The 13,462-nt window shown below is 40.8% G+C and overlaps 1 protein-coding gene across 5 annotated transcripts in view; it reads right to left on the minus strand.

Moving 5' to 3' along the window:
* dmxl1 (Dmx-like 1) overlaps positions 1–5,140 on the minus strand; it is a 41,038-nt gene extending 35,898 nt beyond the window's left edge. For 4 of the 5 annotated variants that reach the window (XM_043247200.1, XM_043247202.1, XM_043247201.1 and 1 more), the window contains exons 1-4: positions 5,004–5,140; positions 2,560–2,680; positions 1,683–1,808; positions 323–397 (exon numbers count right to left, since the gene is read on the minus strand). In XM_043247200.1, coding sequence (XP_043103135.1) covers positions 323–397; positions 1,683–1,808; positions 2,560–2,646 — 288 coding nt within the window. In that variant the 5' untranslated portion in view covers positions 2,647–2,680; positions 5,004–5,140. The remainder of the gene's footprint in view (positions 1–322; positions 398–1,682; positions 1,809–2,559; positions 2,681–5,003) is intronic. The other variant, XM_043247203.1, reaches the window with a different exon arrangement.
* Positions 5,141–13,462: the final 8,322 nt, after the last annotated feature.

Raw genomic sequence — 13,462 nt, forward strand, 5'->3', positions numbered from 1 at the left:
CCTTCAGAGGTTTTTAATGTCAGCGAGACTTTTCTAGTTAGACAAAGGTTAAAGGAACCCTTCAGAACGAGAGTATAGTATAGGCCTAGAAGATGGCAACTTTTCATTTTCCTCTGGTTTTAGTGCACCGTATAACCTCTTAAATAGATATTAAATAGATATTAAGAGCCAAGATGCGCACACAGGAACTGATGGGCAGAATGGAAATTTTAATTTTACGACAAGCGTCCGATACTTGAGCTGAAGTGTGAGTGTGGAACAGGAACCGATTTCCGCTTCCCAACCGCTTTAACAGAGCGCCTTTATTCCAGAAGAAACTCACTTTTTGTGCTTTTCCTTGTGGACTGACCTCCACCGGCTCAAACACACACACAATGTTTCCGTACGACGCCGCGATCTGAAAAAGCAGAGCAGATTTAGTCCGTTTGCACAGTAATAATCCTGAACCCTTCCCGGATCACTTCAGGCGCTGTCTGTTGTGTTCCTCCACTTCAGAGAGGTTCCCACGCTCCGTGTTTTCCCGCTCAATGAGCCGGTAACGTGAGCACACTATGGGTGGATGGTTTTAATTAAGGGAAAACGAGAGAGCGATTGAAAACTCTTCGGGCGAGGAGGACGTTTAGAACGGCACATGTCTGGCATCTCAACGAAGGGCTTCAGATTCATTCATAAACTGCACACTGTTTCATTAAAGGATAAACCGGTGATGATCTTAAGTGCTTCTGCTCACGTCTTAAAGACACACGACACTACAGTACCCCGCTTTCATCCTTTACTAAAACCGGCCTGTTATTTATAATCAACAAAAGACTTGATGAACGCTGGCTGTTCAGTATTCATTCCTCGTTTAAGATCAACGTGAAGGATCTGTGGATCTGAGACACACTTCACACCCCGAGGACAGATAATATTCATATTCATACGGCCTTATGAAGTATGTGTTTACTTTTCTGGATACCTGGAAAATGCATGGTTTTAGTGACCAAAACACATTTCTAGTTAATCGAAATCATGCATTACATTCAATTCAACAAAACATTTTGGAACTCTTGAAATCCATTTTATGTTTTATTTACTTTTTTAATTCCATATTCTGAACTGTTCATTTTAATTACATTTTTCTGAACTTAAACGAATAATTAACTGAAATCATGAAAATCTTTTTTCACATTATTTTGCCCAGTTTTACTGTACTCTGTTTAATCAATCAATCATTTTTATTTATATAGCATGTTTAAGGGTGCACACATTCATTCATTCATTCATTCTACGCTATCTGTGTTTTGAATTTATGCTTTACTACAAGTCTATTATCAAAAAAACGGCGGCAATCTAAATAATTAATCTTTTTAAATATGTGTTCAAATATATATCTAAAGGAACTGTTCACCCCCAAAAAAAACATTACAGAGGATAAAGCAGATTAATCCACCCTCATGACCAGGCCTGGAAGAGCCAGGATGAAATTCCTTGAACATTTCCTGTTTTTTGTAAACAACAATCTACTAACTAACACACATATATCACGTTTAAATAGCAGTTCATTTCCACAGAAACTTACTGAAGTGCACAGGACTACTTCGGTGTTGCTCTGATGTCACACGACATACGATACATGATTCAGTCCTTTCAGAGGTGTGTGTGTGTGTGTGTGTGAGTGTGAGTGTGTGTGTGAGTCTCACCTGTCCGCCCTGCAGTGAACAGTCCACGCAGCCCACCTGGATGTTCCCATGATTAGCTCCTGGGATGATCTGGATCCTTTCAAAGTCACTCCCCAGAATGACGATGTCACAGCCAGAGGCATAGGCCTGTTCTCACACACACACACACACACACACACACACACACACACACACACACACACACACACACACACACACACACACAGTGAGTTCTTCACATCATCTATAGCGTGGAGCAGGGACTGCTATTTATTAATTTTAATTGTATACATAAATAATAAATCATCTCTCCACTGATGTCTGGTTTATGATCGGACCTTATCTGTCTGAGATACAACTATTAGAAAATATAGAATCTGAGGGAGCAAAAAAAAATAAATATTGAAAAAAAATCCCCTTTAAAGTTGTTCAAATGAAGTTCTTAGCAATATTACTGATCACAAATGATATATTTATGGTAGGAAATGCACAAAATATATTTATGAAACATGATATTTACTTAATGTAATATTCTAGTGATTTTTGGTGTAAAAGATAAATGTATAATGTTGTCTGTTTCTGAAAACATCCCTGCTCTGCTGCGTCTGAGCTCCAGAGACGCCGATATATTTTTATTTCATGTTTCAGGAGAGAGCAAAGAAAACACGCAAACCCTAACCGATCTCTAAAACTGAATGTTTTGGCTGAAAAATATTTAGCATTTTTATTTCTCATGAACATACCAGACGTGATCGAGACAATTTTTGCATCTTTTACTCAAAGATATTAAACAAGTCGATACGTTTTGCATTAACAGCAGGTTGAGCTTCACTTCAACCAGAAACCCAGCACAGAAATCTGTCCCGGGTCATAGTTCTGAGAGGACTGGAGCGTTTACCGTGAAGGGCTGGTTGTTGATGCTGCCCACAGAGAAGCAGTTGTCTCCGGGGTTCGCCGCTCCTGTGAGCACCTGGTGCAGGTTCATGCTTCTCAGGACACTTGAGTTTCAGCAAGAAGCCCTGAAAACAGACGGAGAATCAGCAGAAACACACACACACACACACACACACTCTCGCACGCGCACTCTCGCACACGCACTCTCGCTCACACACGCACACACTCTCGCTCGCGCACACACACACTCTCGCACACGCCACACACACACTCGCGCACACACGCTGACACACTCTCGCAGACGCTCACACTCGCACACACGACACACTCTCGCCACACACACACACACACACTCTCGCACACACTCTCGCACACGCTCGCACACGCCGCACACGCCTCGCACACGCCGCACACTCTCGCACACGCACACACTCTCGCCGCACACACTCTCGCTCGCACACGCACACACTCACACGCCGCGCGCAAGACACACACGCTCGCCGCGCACACACACACTCTCACACACACACGCCGCCGCGCACACACACTCTCTCTCGCACACACACTCACACAAGACACTTCGCCACAGACGCCACAAGACACGCTCGCTCGCGACGCTGCGACACGCTCGACGCGCAAGACACACTCGCACGCGCGCGACACACTCTCGCGACGCGCACGACACACTCGCGACGCCAAGACACACTCTCAGACGCGCAAGACACACTTCGCGACGCCAAGACACACTCTCGCACGCGCACACACTCTCGCACGCGCACACACTCTCGCACGCACACACACTCTCGCACGCACACACACTCTCGCACGCACACACACACCTGTCCAGATCACCTTCGTGTGGATGTTACTAGAATGTAGGGTATTTTTATTTAATGCCATGTCAATGACTATTTGACATGACAAAAACAACTCAAAAAATGCAAGAATAACAAAAAAAATTAAACTTTTTCCTTGCAAAATTATACTAAAGAACCCGTTAAGTGAGTTCAAAAAGGTTTTAAAAGCAAGACTGTCCAATAAAACACAAGTTATTTGAATGTAAAACCACTGATATACTCCTAAACCACAAACAATTATGATTATGATCACAATTTTGATCACGATGTCTAGCTATAATTCTAAATATCATACAAGACGATGTATTATAATTGCTTATTTTACGTTTGTGGAAATGAAAAATAGCGAAACACACATTTAAGTGTTTGTTTTATTTAAAGTCTTCATCTATTCATGTCTTTTTTATTCCTCTCTATATACAGCAGGGTTTTTTTTATATTTTTCATTCTGAGTTATATAACGTCACGCTCCTAAAAACGTGTTTGTATTCTGTCTGTTGACTGTATTTTCTGATTCATGAAGTGATGAAAAGAGAAGTCCAGGATCCCCTCAGGAAAAACCTTTAACTGAAAATAATAAAATCAAAGGAGAATTATGAACCTGGACTCATCCGAGATGCAGATTTATGTTCTGTTAATTATTACAGTGCATCATTTGCATATTTAAACATGTGATGTACTGTATTTAATCACAAAGCACGCAGGTATCTGTTGGCTCTTATTTAGTCGTCTTAAAACACGTATCTGAACATGGCATTTATTCATGTTAAATCTATAAATAATTCGGCGTGAGTCACATGCACTCATATATCAGCTGATGCGTTTATGTTTTCTATCATTCTATTTTAACAACAACATATGCAAAACAAATACACATCGAATAAAAACCTGGGTTGAATGCAAACTGAAATTAAATAAAACAAGCGTCTCCTAAAGCGTGCTTGAATTTAAAGCCATTCAAACAAACGCATGATGTTTATTCTCGTTTATAAACTGATCAGAAATTTCCTTACATGCATAATATTAAAAGTCAAACTTGCATGACACAATAAAAAAATACTATACCGATGTTCTCATGTAAAACAGTAAAATGAGGTCATGGTACTTGGTCTGAGTTCAGAAAGTCCTGACAGATACTTCCAGTTTGTCTGGTCATACTGTGATGTGTCAGTCAGTCACGTGATCAGCGGTCAGTCATGAGCTTTAACCTTTTTTAAATCACTAAACTGGCTGATAATTCACTTCTGATCTAACAGCAGCCTTATCTTGCACATTTAGCCATCTGCGAGTTTAACAAAACACAGTTTTCCGATGTTTCCTCGGAGGATCCAGTCACAGCTCGAGCTCCTCGGCTAGCCATGCTAACATCTCACTGACAGCTTTAACCCGGGCGTTTCGCGCCAGTCCATCACAGACAGCTAAAAGCCACAGCGCGGGAGCGTTTCAGTGGCCCGTGTCCTTCGCATCAAGGTTAACACACGTGTGATGAATTTTCATTGGAAACTGCTGATGTTGTTAGCCGCGAAGCATTAGCATGACAGCTGGTGAACATCAGCAGTGAGAAAGAAGGATAAAGTCGCGCGCGCCTTACCTCAGAAACGGGTTTCATTTATGCTCAAGCTCCAACATAATGCGTGTCCCTCTCATTGTGAGAGATAATTAAGACACACAACGATTTGGTAATGTTTGTGTGCGGAGACTCTGCGGTGCGGATCAGGAAGTGGAGCGCGCAAGGCATTGTGGGAGTGGTAGTCGCTGCCTGAGCGTTAAACTACACGTTAGTCACATGCCTCTTTGGTGTACTTTAAAACAACAGTGAACGTCTAAACAGTGTTTATACAGCAAATATAAAATATATTTCAATCTAATAGTATTCATAATATAAAATATGTTGGGGTTAGTGTTAGTAAATGCGACCTGCTGTATCGCCGTGACACAGTTATATTATATATATTTTTTAAATTAATTGTTCTGTTAATCTATAATACACAAATGAGAGTACTGGAATGTAGACAATTGTATGAAATATAAAGGTAGAAACTATATAGTTTCAATTTTACAAAAATATATTTATTACATTTAAAGCATATTTAGGGTGTTTAAGAACATCTATGTGGTCTTTAGACAGAAGTGAAGTGATTCTGCTGAGATAGTGACACATGATCAGACCGGACGGATCAGAACAGATAACACACACACACACACACACACACTCTCACACACTCACACACACACACACACACACACACACACACACACACACACACACACACACACACACACACACACACACACACACACACACACACACACACACACACACACACACACACACACACACACACACACACACTCACAGACACACATGTGGTTATTATAACACATAACCTATGAACTTTAGGGCTCATAAACATTAAAGAGCTCTGAACATCTCTCTCTCACACACACACACACACACACACACACACACACACTCACACACATCCTCTCCATGTCCTCTTTAAATAAACAACTTTGATTATTTAAAACTAACAACATTACAGCAGCAGTTTTAAAAAGGTTTACGTAATTTGTAATTCGAGACCTCTTTTCTCTTTATTCAAGGTTAATAGATGTAAGGAAATGGAAACGTATCAAATGATGATTCTAAACTGAATCTAAAATTTCCCGAACCCTCTTCAAAGGTCTTTCCTAAATCGTTCGTGATCCCGCTCCGAAGTCCTGATCTCAATCCAATGCTTTGCAAACCCTCTCTGAAGTTCTCAGATGTCTCTGTTTAACGAAGGTCCTTGAAAGCATGCGGTGTTCTAGAGCTCTCGTCTTCATGGTATTAATATGGAAGTTGTGTGTTCAGTTCAGTTCAAAAGCTTTATTGTCTGTCCCTGACGGGGTAGAAAATAGTCTCAAACACACAAATAATCATCACAACTACATTACTTTGTGTATTGAGTGATGGTTTAAGGCTCAAAAAACACATTATTTTCCACATCCTGTTTCTCCTCTAAGCTCCGCCTACTGAAACGAGTCGATTTGCATAAAGCTCGTCTGAAAGTGTTTAAACGAGTCGTTTTAGAGAGGCGTGCATCTCCAAGAACATCTCGTTGGTTCTGAGACTTTTGAAGAGAAATCAGTTCGTGAAGTTGCTTTCTCAGGTGAATCTCTGTCCTGAACGGACCTCTGGTCAGCTCCCGTCTCTCTTAATAATTCATACGGCCTGACATTGTGCGCTGCGTCTGATGATATTCAATATTTAGTGAGTGTGAGGCTTTGGCAGAGAGAGTGAAGATCTGAATGAGACGGACACACTTCACATCAATAAAACACCAGCTCACATGTCATCCACAATAAGATGCTTCTGCTCTGACAGCTACTGTAAACGTTCAGCTCAAGTAGGTCAGAGACTCATTAAAGATGTACTTTTGCTCCTGAGTGAATATTATATTACGCTCAGGAATATAAATGTGTGTGTATATGAAGAAAATCAAGGTCAGCGTGGCCATATTCTCACAGGTTTGTCATGTGACTTCCTTATGAAACCAAAGAATCTGAGGAAGAAAAAAAAGCACTGGAAAATACATTGCAGTATATTAAACACGAGAAATCAGTGCTTATATATGTTCAGTATGGTGCAATATATGCAACGACCATAAAAGACTGTATACAAAATATTATACAGGAAAACTACAATTTTTACATGCACACAATTTTTTTTATTGAATTTATTATTGGTGGTTTGCACATCATTTAAATTAACAAATTCAGCTGACAAACTTTCAACATGATTTATTTTATCAATTGTAGCTAAAACAATTTTGCAACCTCAAATATATAATATATATTTTTTGTGTGTAGCGTAATACAACAATTGTTTAATTTCTCCTTTATGAGACGTTGAGTGGCTTTATGAAAACTGTACACAGATTACTATCAGAATCGCTTGAATTAGATTATAATAAGATTATAATAATTACATTTTAAGGCACGGCCACCACAAAATCAGACTTTAGCATCTCTTTTTACTTTGAGATCAGGTTAAACACAGATTTAAAGTCGTACGATAGTTTCTTTGCTTAGCAGTAAGTCAGGAGACACTAACTCTAAGTGATTACTGATTCAGTTCATCTTAAAAATAAACCCAAATGTGTCTCTGGAGCTGGATCTACAATATGAGTCAAAACCATAGCAAGAAATCATCAGGATATGAAGTAAAGATCGTGTTCCATGAAGATATTTAGTACATTTCCTACCGAAAAAAGTTTGATTAGTCATATGCATTACAACTTTAAAGTAGATTTTCTCAATATGTGTGTGTGAGTGTGTGTGTGTGTGTGTGTGTGTGTGTGTGAGAGTGTGTGTGTGTGTGTGTGTGTGTGTGTGTGTGTGTGTGTGTGTGTGTGTGTGTGTGTGTGTGTGTCTGTGTGTGTGTGTGTGTGTGTCTGTGTGTGTGTGTGTGTGTGTGTGTGTGTGTGTGTGTGTGTGTGTGTGTGTGTGTGTGTGTGTGTGTGTGTGTGTGTGTGTGTGTGTGTGTGTGTGTGTGTGTGTGTGTGTGTGTGTGTGTGTGTGTGTGTGTGTGTGTGTGTGTGTGTGTGTCTGTGTGTGTGTGTGTGTGTGTGTGTGTGTGTGTGTGTGTGTGTGTGTGTGTGTGTGTGTGTGTGTGTGTGTGTGTGTGTGTGTGTGTGTGTGTGTGTGTGTGTGTGTGTGTGTGTGTGTGTGTGTGTGTGTGTGTGTGTGTGTGTGTGTGTGTGTGTGTGTCTGTGTGTGTGTGTGTGTGTGTGTGTGAGTGTGTGTGTGTGTGTGTGTGTGTGTGTCTGTGTGTGTGTGTGTGTGTGTGTGTGTGTGTGTGTGTGTGTGTGTGTGTGTGTGTGTGTGTGTGTGTGTGTGTGTGTGTGTGTGTGTGTGTGTGAGTCTGTTTCCCCTGATCTGTCCTCATCTAGGTGTTCTGGTCTCCTAAGAAGGTCAGTGAGTCAAACATCAACTGAAAGATTTTTTATTCATCTTTCAGAAGATGTAAACCGTGTAAAGGACTCTTGTGGCAGGTTTCGTGCTCCAGAGTCACGTGCTTCAGAAAGAGTCGTGTGTTTTAGAGCGATCGCTGCAGTGCTTAAAAGAAATGATTAAAAACCGTGTGTGTGTGTGTGTGTGTGTGTGTGTGTGTGTGTGAAGATGTCAGGACTGTTTTCTCAGCAGCAGGGGGCAGCAGCGCCGCGCCGGACTCCGTGCTCCTCCACCCACCTCCTCGGGCTCCTGATGTATAAACGCTCCTCCGAGGGACTGAAGTGTTTCTGTGATGTTATTGTATCTGCTCGCTCCGTGACTCCACGACTCTAATTACAGGCCTGCAGGTCCAGCAGCTCCAGCTCGGAGCCGGACGCTCTCTCATGTCTGACGGAGGAAAATCATTCTGCCATTCACGGCGAACCGCAATCATACGTAATGACACATAAATCATACTGGAGGAGGAAAAACAAGCACGGAGAGGGAGAAGCGTAGGCCAGCGCATGTTGTGCGAACACGCCATCTGCAGCCTTTAAAGCACAGATCTTTGAACATGGCTTTGTGAAGCAGATCTCAGGCTGATGTTGGCAGAGCACCAGCTCACAGCGAGAGTGTGTGTGTGTGTGTGTGTGCCTTCAGATCACGCAGGGGTTTCTGTCTCCTCGCATCTCCTGCGTCGTTCAGCAGAAGAACACAAGCTCTGAAGGTGAGCGAGGCTCTGGGAACAATGGCTGTGGAAGGAAAAACAGGGAGGATCCGGATTTCCCGTCCATTGCTACACCCTTTTCCTGAAGAGCTTTCCAGCAGCATCCAGGAAGAGGATGAGGAGGTCAGAGCGCCCTTCCTCCTGCGCTATCTGTCCATCACCTGCTCTTCTGCTGGACATGTCCTCTTTTTCTGAAGCTAGTTCACTAAAACTAAAAATTGTAAGGATTTCTTCAAATACGACAAAACATCAAAAGCTAAAACTGAAATCGTTATAAAAGCAGAGAAATGTTTTACTTGTAAAATAATTTGTGTTGACTGAATTATTATTATTAAAACTCTAGACGCATTTAAAACAACAACAAAAACATTAAATAAAGTGTGGAGTTAGAATTTGAGTTAAACTGGAAAATAAAAACCTCAACTAAAAGCTTTAAAAGTTTTAAAAATGTTGTTTTAAAAGAATCTTTACTTGAAATAAGATGAACATTAAGTAAAATTAATTTAATTTAATAAACTCAAACTTAATCAACATGAATAAAAATTTATATTTATTATTTATTATAATTTATTATAATTTATATTGTTAAAATTATAGATAGTCGATTTTTTTATCTATATAAAATGACTAAATAACTAAAAATGAAACTAAATTGCTATAACTATCAATTTAAATTAAAATGAAAAGGGATAAAAAAACTAAAAGCTTATTCAAAATGTTGTATCAAACAATTATTACTTAAAAATAAAATATACATTTAATAAAATATAAAATTAAAAAAAGTTTTAACTAAAACTACACCTGAAATAAAAGGAATAAAAACTATATCAGCGAATTAAAAAAATAAAAACATCAATAAAGCTACAATTCAAAATGAAAATGAGTTTTGTAAAGGTTTTATGAATAGGTTTTCTTGGCTATGATTATCAGAAGAACTTTATCATTTGCAAACATTATGAAAATGTTACTTTGATACGTTCTGGGAACATTCTGAAACAAACATTAAAGAAACATCCAAATTAAATGTTTCAGAAACGACAAAAAACATTGTGTGTGTATGAAGATGAAGTGTGTGTGAAGATGATCAACATTAAAGGCCTTAAAGAGTGATTGGGAGAGAATCTGTTTCCTGTGTGTTTTCTGTATCTAGGTCCCTGGCGTCTGATGCTCTGCTTATTTATGAGCTGTATTCATCCTTGAACGAGTTCAATCTCTTCACATCAGTGCATCGGTTCTCCGCCGCTGAGACAAAGCTCGTTTGTTTAATGAGGAGAGGTGAATATATTTACACACTTAAACATCTGACTGGGACCAAGGAAAAAACACATTCAGTATCTAATAGCTTTCATTTCTTTAGATTCTTCATTACTTTTATACTAGAATGTCACTTTGAATGTAATTTATAGTAAACAGTGTATTATATATATATTATAGTATTTACAGAACACTACTGTAGTAAACTGTATCCTATTACAGTAGAAAATACCCTACAGCCATAGATTATATTACTAGTAATTAATCCAATTATTTACTACAAAAAAACTAGAACATTAGTCCATGTAGGTAACACACACACACACACACACACACACACACAACACACACACTCACACACACACACACACACACACACACACACACACACACACACACACACACACACACACACACACACACACACACACACACACACACACACACACACACACACACACACACACACACACACACACACACACACACACACACACACACACACACACACACACACACACACACACACACACACACACACACACACACACACACACACACACACACACACACACACACACACACACACACACACACACACACACACACACACACACACACACACACACACACACACACACACACACACACACACACACACACACACACACACACACACACACACACACACACACACACACACACACACACACACACACACACACACACACACACACACACACACACACACACACACACACACACACACACACACACACACACACACACACACTCACACACACACACACACACACACACACACACACACACACACACACACACACACACACACACACACACACACTCACACACACACACACACACACACACACACACACACACACACACACACACACACACACACACACACACACACACACACACACACACACACACACACACACACACACACACACACACACACACACACACACACACACACACACACACACACACACACACACACACACAACACACACACACACACACACACACACTCACACACACACTTACACACACACACACACACACTGACACACACACACACACACACACACACACAATGCAGTTGTAAATAAAAATATTACTGGAGTGAGTTGAAGTGAATACTATTTCAGTTTCCTCAACATTTCTTATTTGCTTGTTGTTTTTTGTAATAATTTTTCCAAACGACAGTAGTTTCAGCACCATATTCAGTTCGGTGTTCTTCTAAATATTTAATGTAAGGACCTGCAGACCGTTTCTAAAGTGTTTCAGTCAAAGCCACCTCTTATAATCAGAAGATTCCCACAAACAAGCCGCTTCAGATTCTGGTTCAGACGTGAAGAAGGCTCTTCGTTTCGTTCACGTGAGACAGGGATGAAGGAGCACCTTTCCGTGGATGAAGCGTATCTCTGGAACACGACCGGACTCGTCCGGCGCTCTGTGACCCGACTGAAGGTCAGAAGCCGTCTTTCTAGCAGGATATGATGAATAAGAAATGCGATCTCTGAATAGTCAGAAGCTCCGGACCCGCTCATACTCGCATGCGTGGCCAGTAAGTAAGTGCGATGCGCGGCTGAAAAATTGATGAGCTCTACGGTGTGCCAGCGCCGGCCGATGATTTATTCAGCAGAAGCTGTGAGTGCTTGTCACTGTACCAGCAGTTTACCTACATCTAACCTTTCGGAGCCGCAGAGCCTTCCCGACGTGTGTTTAGGGCCCCGGCTCCTCATCAGCTCTCATTATTCCAGCAGACGCGCCGCTGAAGGGCAGCTGCTCCCCAAAGATGTCCTGAACCCTCTCCTTCCTCGACTGTCGCTGTCTATTACAGCCTCGAGTCAGACGCCCTTCACTTATTCATGCTGCCCGCATACACCCATCTGCTGAAGACCGGCCGCACTCGCCTCTCCTCTCACAAATAATATCTGTTCTCACGTTTTATTGCGTTAGGTGCACTTTTTTGCTATTTTTTACTTTTCACACACACACACACACACACACACACACACACACACACACACACACACACACACACACACACACACACACACACACACACACACACACACACACACACACACACACACACACACACACACACACACACACACACACACACACACACACACACACACACACACACACACACACACACACATTGACACACACACACACACACACACACAGACACACACACACACACACACACACGCATTGACACACACACACACACACACACACACACACACACACACACACACACACACACACACACACACACACACACACACACACACACACACACACACACACTCACACACACACGCACACACACACACACACACACACACACACACACACACACACACACACACACACACACACACACACACACACACACACACACACACACACACACACACACACACACACACACACACACACACACACACACACACACACACACACACACACACACACACACACACACACACACACACACACACACACACAATGCAGTTATAAATAAAAAAATTATTGGAGTGAGTTGGAGTGAATACTGTTTCAGTTTCCTCAACATTATATATATATATATATATATATATATATATATATATATATATATATATATATATATATTTCCATATGCATTTGTCTTAGAAATATTATTTTTGCACAGGGCTAAATTTATATATATTATGAGATTATTGTGTGAAGAGTTCATTTGCAAAACTAATTTTTTTTAAATTAAAATAAAATTTTCCATTTTTGAAAAAACAACACATTTTTACACACACACACACAAATACACACAAACACACACACACACACACACACATATATATATATATATACACTAAAGTGTCCCTAACATCAAATGTCAAAACTTGGGTCTGAATGAAAATGTAAATTCATTTTTGGGAGCGGAAAAACGTCTGTTTCCATGGTAACGCTGTACAAAAAGCAGCACAGCGCTCACAAACACTGCTCTATCAGACATTACAGACCGATCAGGAGTCGTTGAGCAGGTAAGATCAAGATAAGACCTTTCA

The sequence above is a fragment of the Puntigrus tetrazona genome, chromosome 8 (genome assembly GCF_018831695.1).
Source record: "Puntigrus tetrazona isolate hp1 chromosome 8, ASM1883169v1, whole genome shotgun sequence".
Lineage (NCBI taxonomy): Eukaryota > Metazoa > Chordata > Actinopteri > Cypriniformes > Cyprinidae > Puntigrus > Puntigrus tetrazona.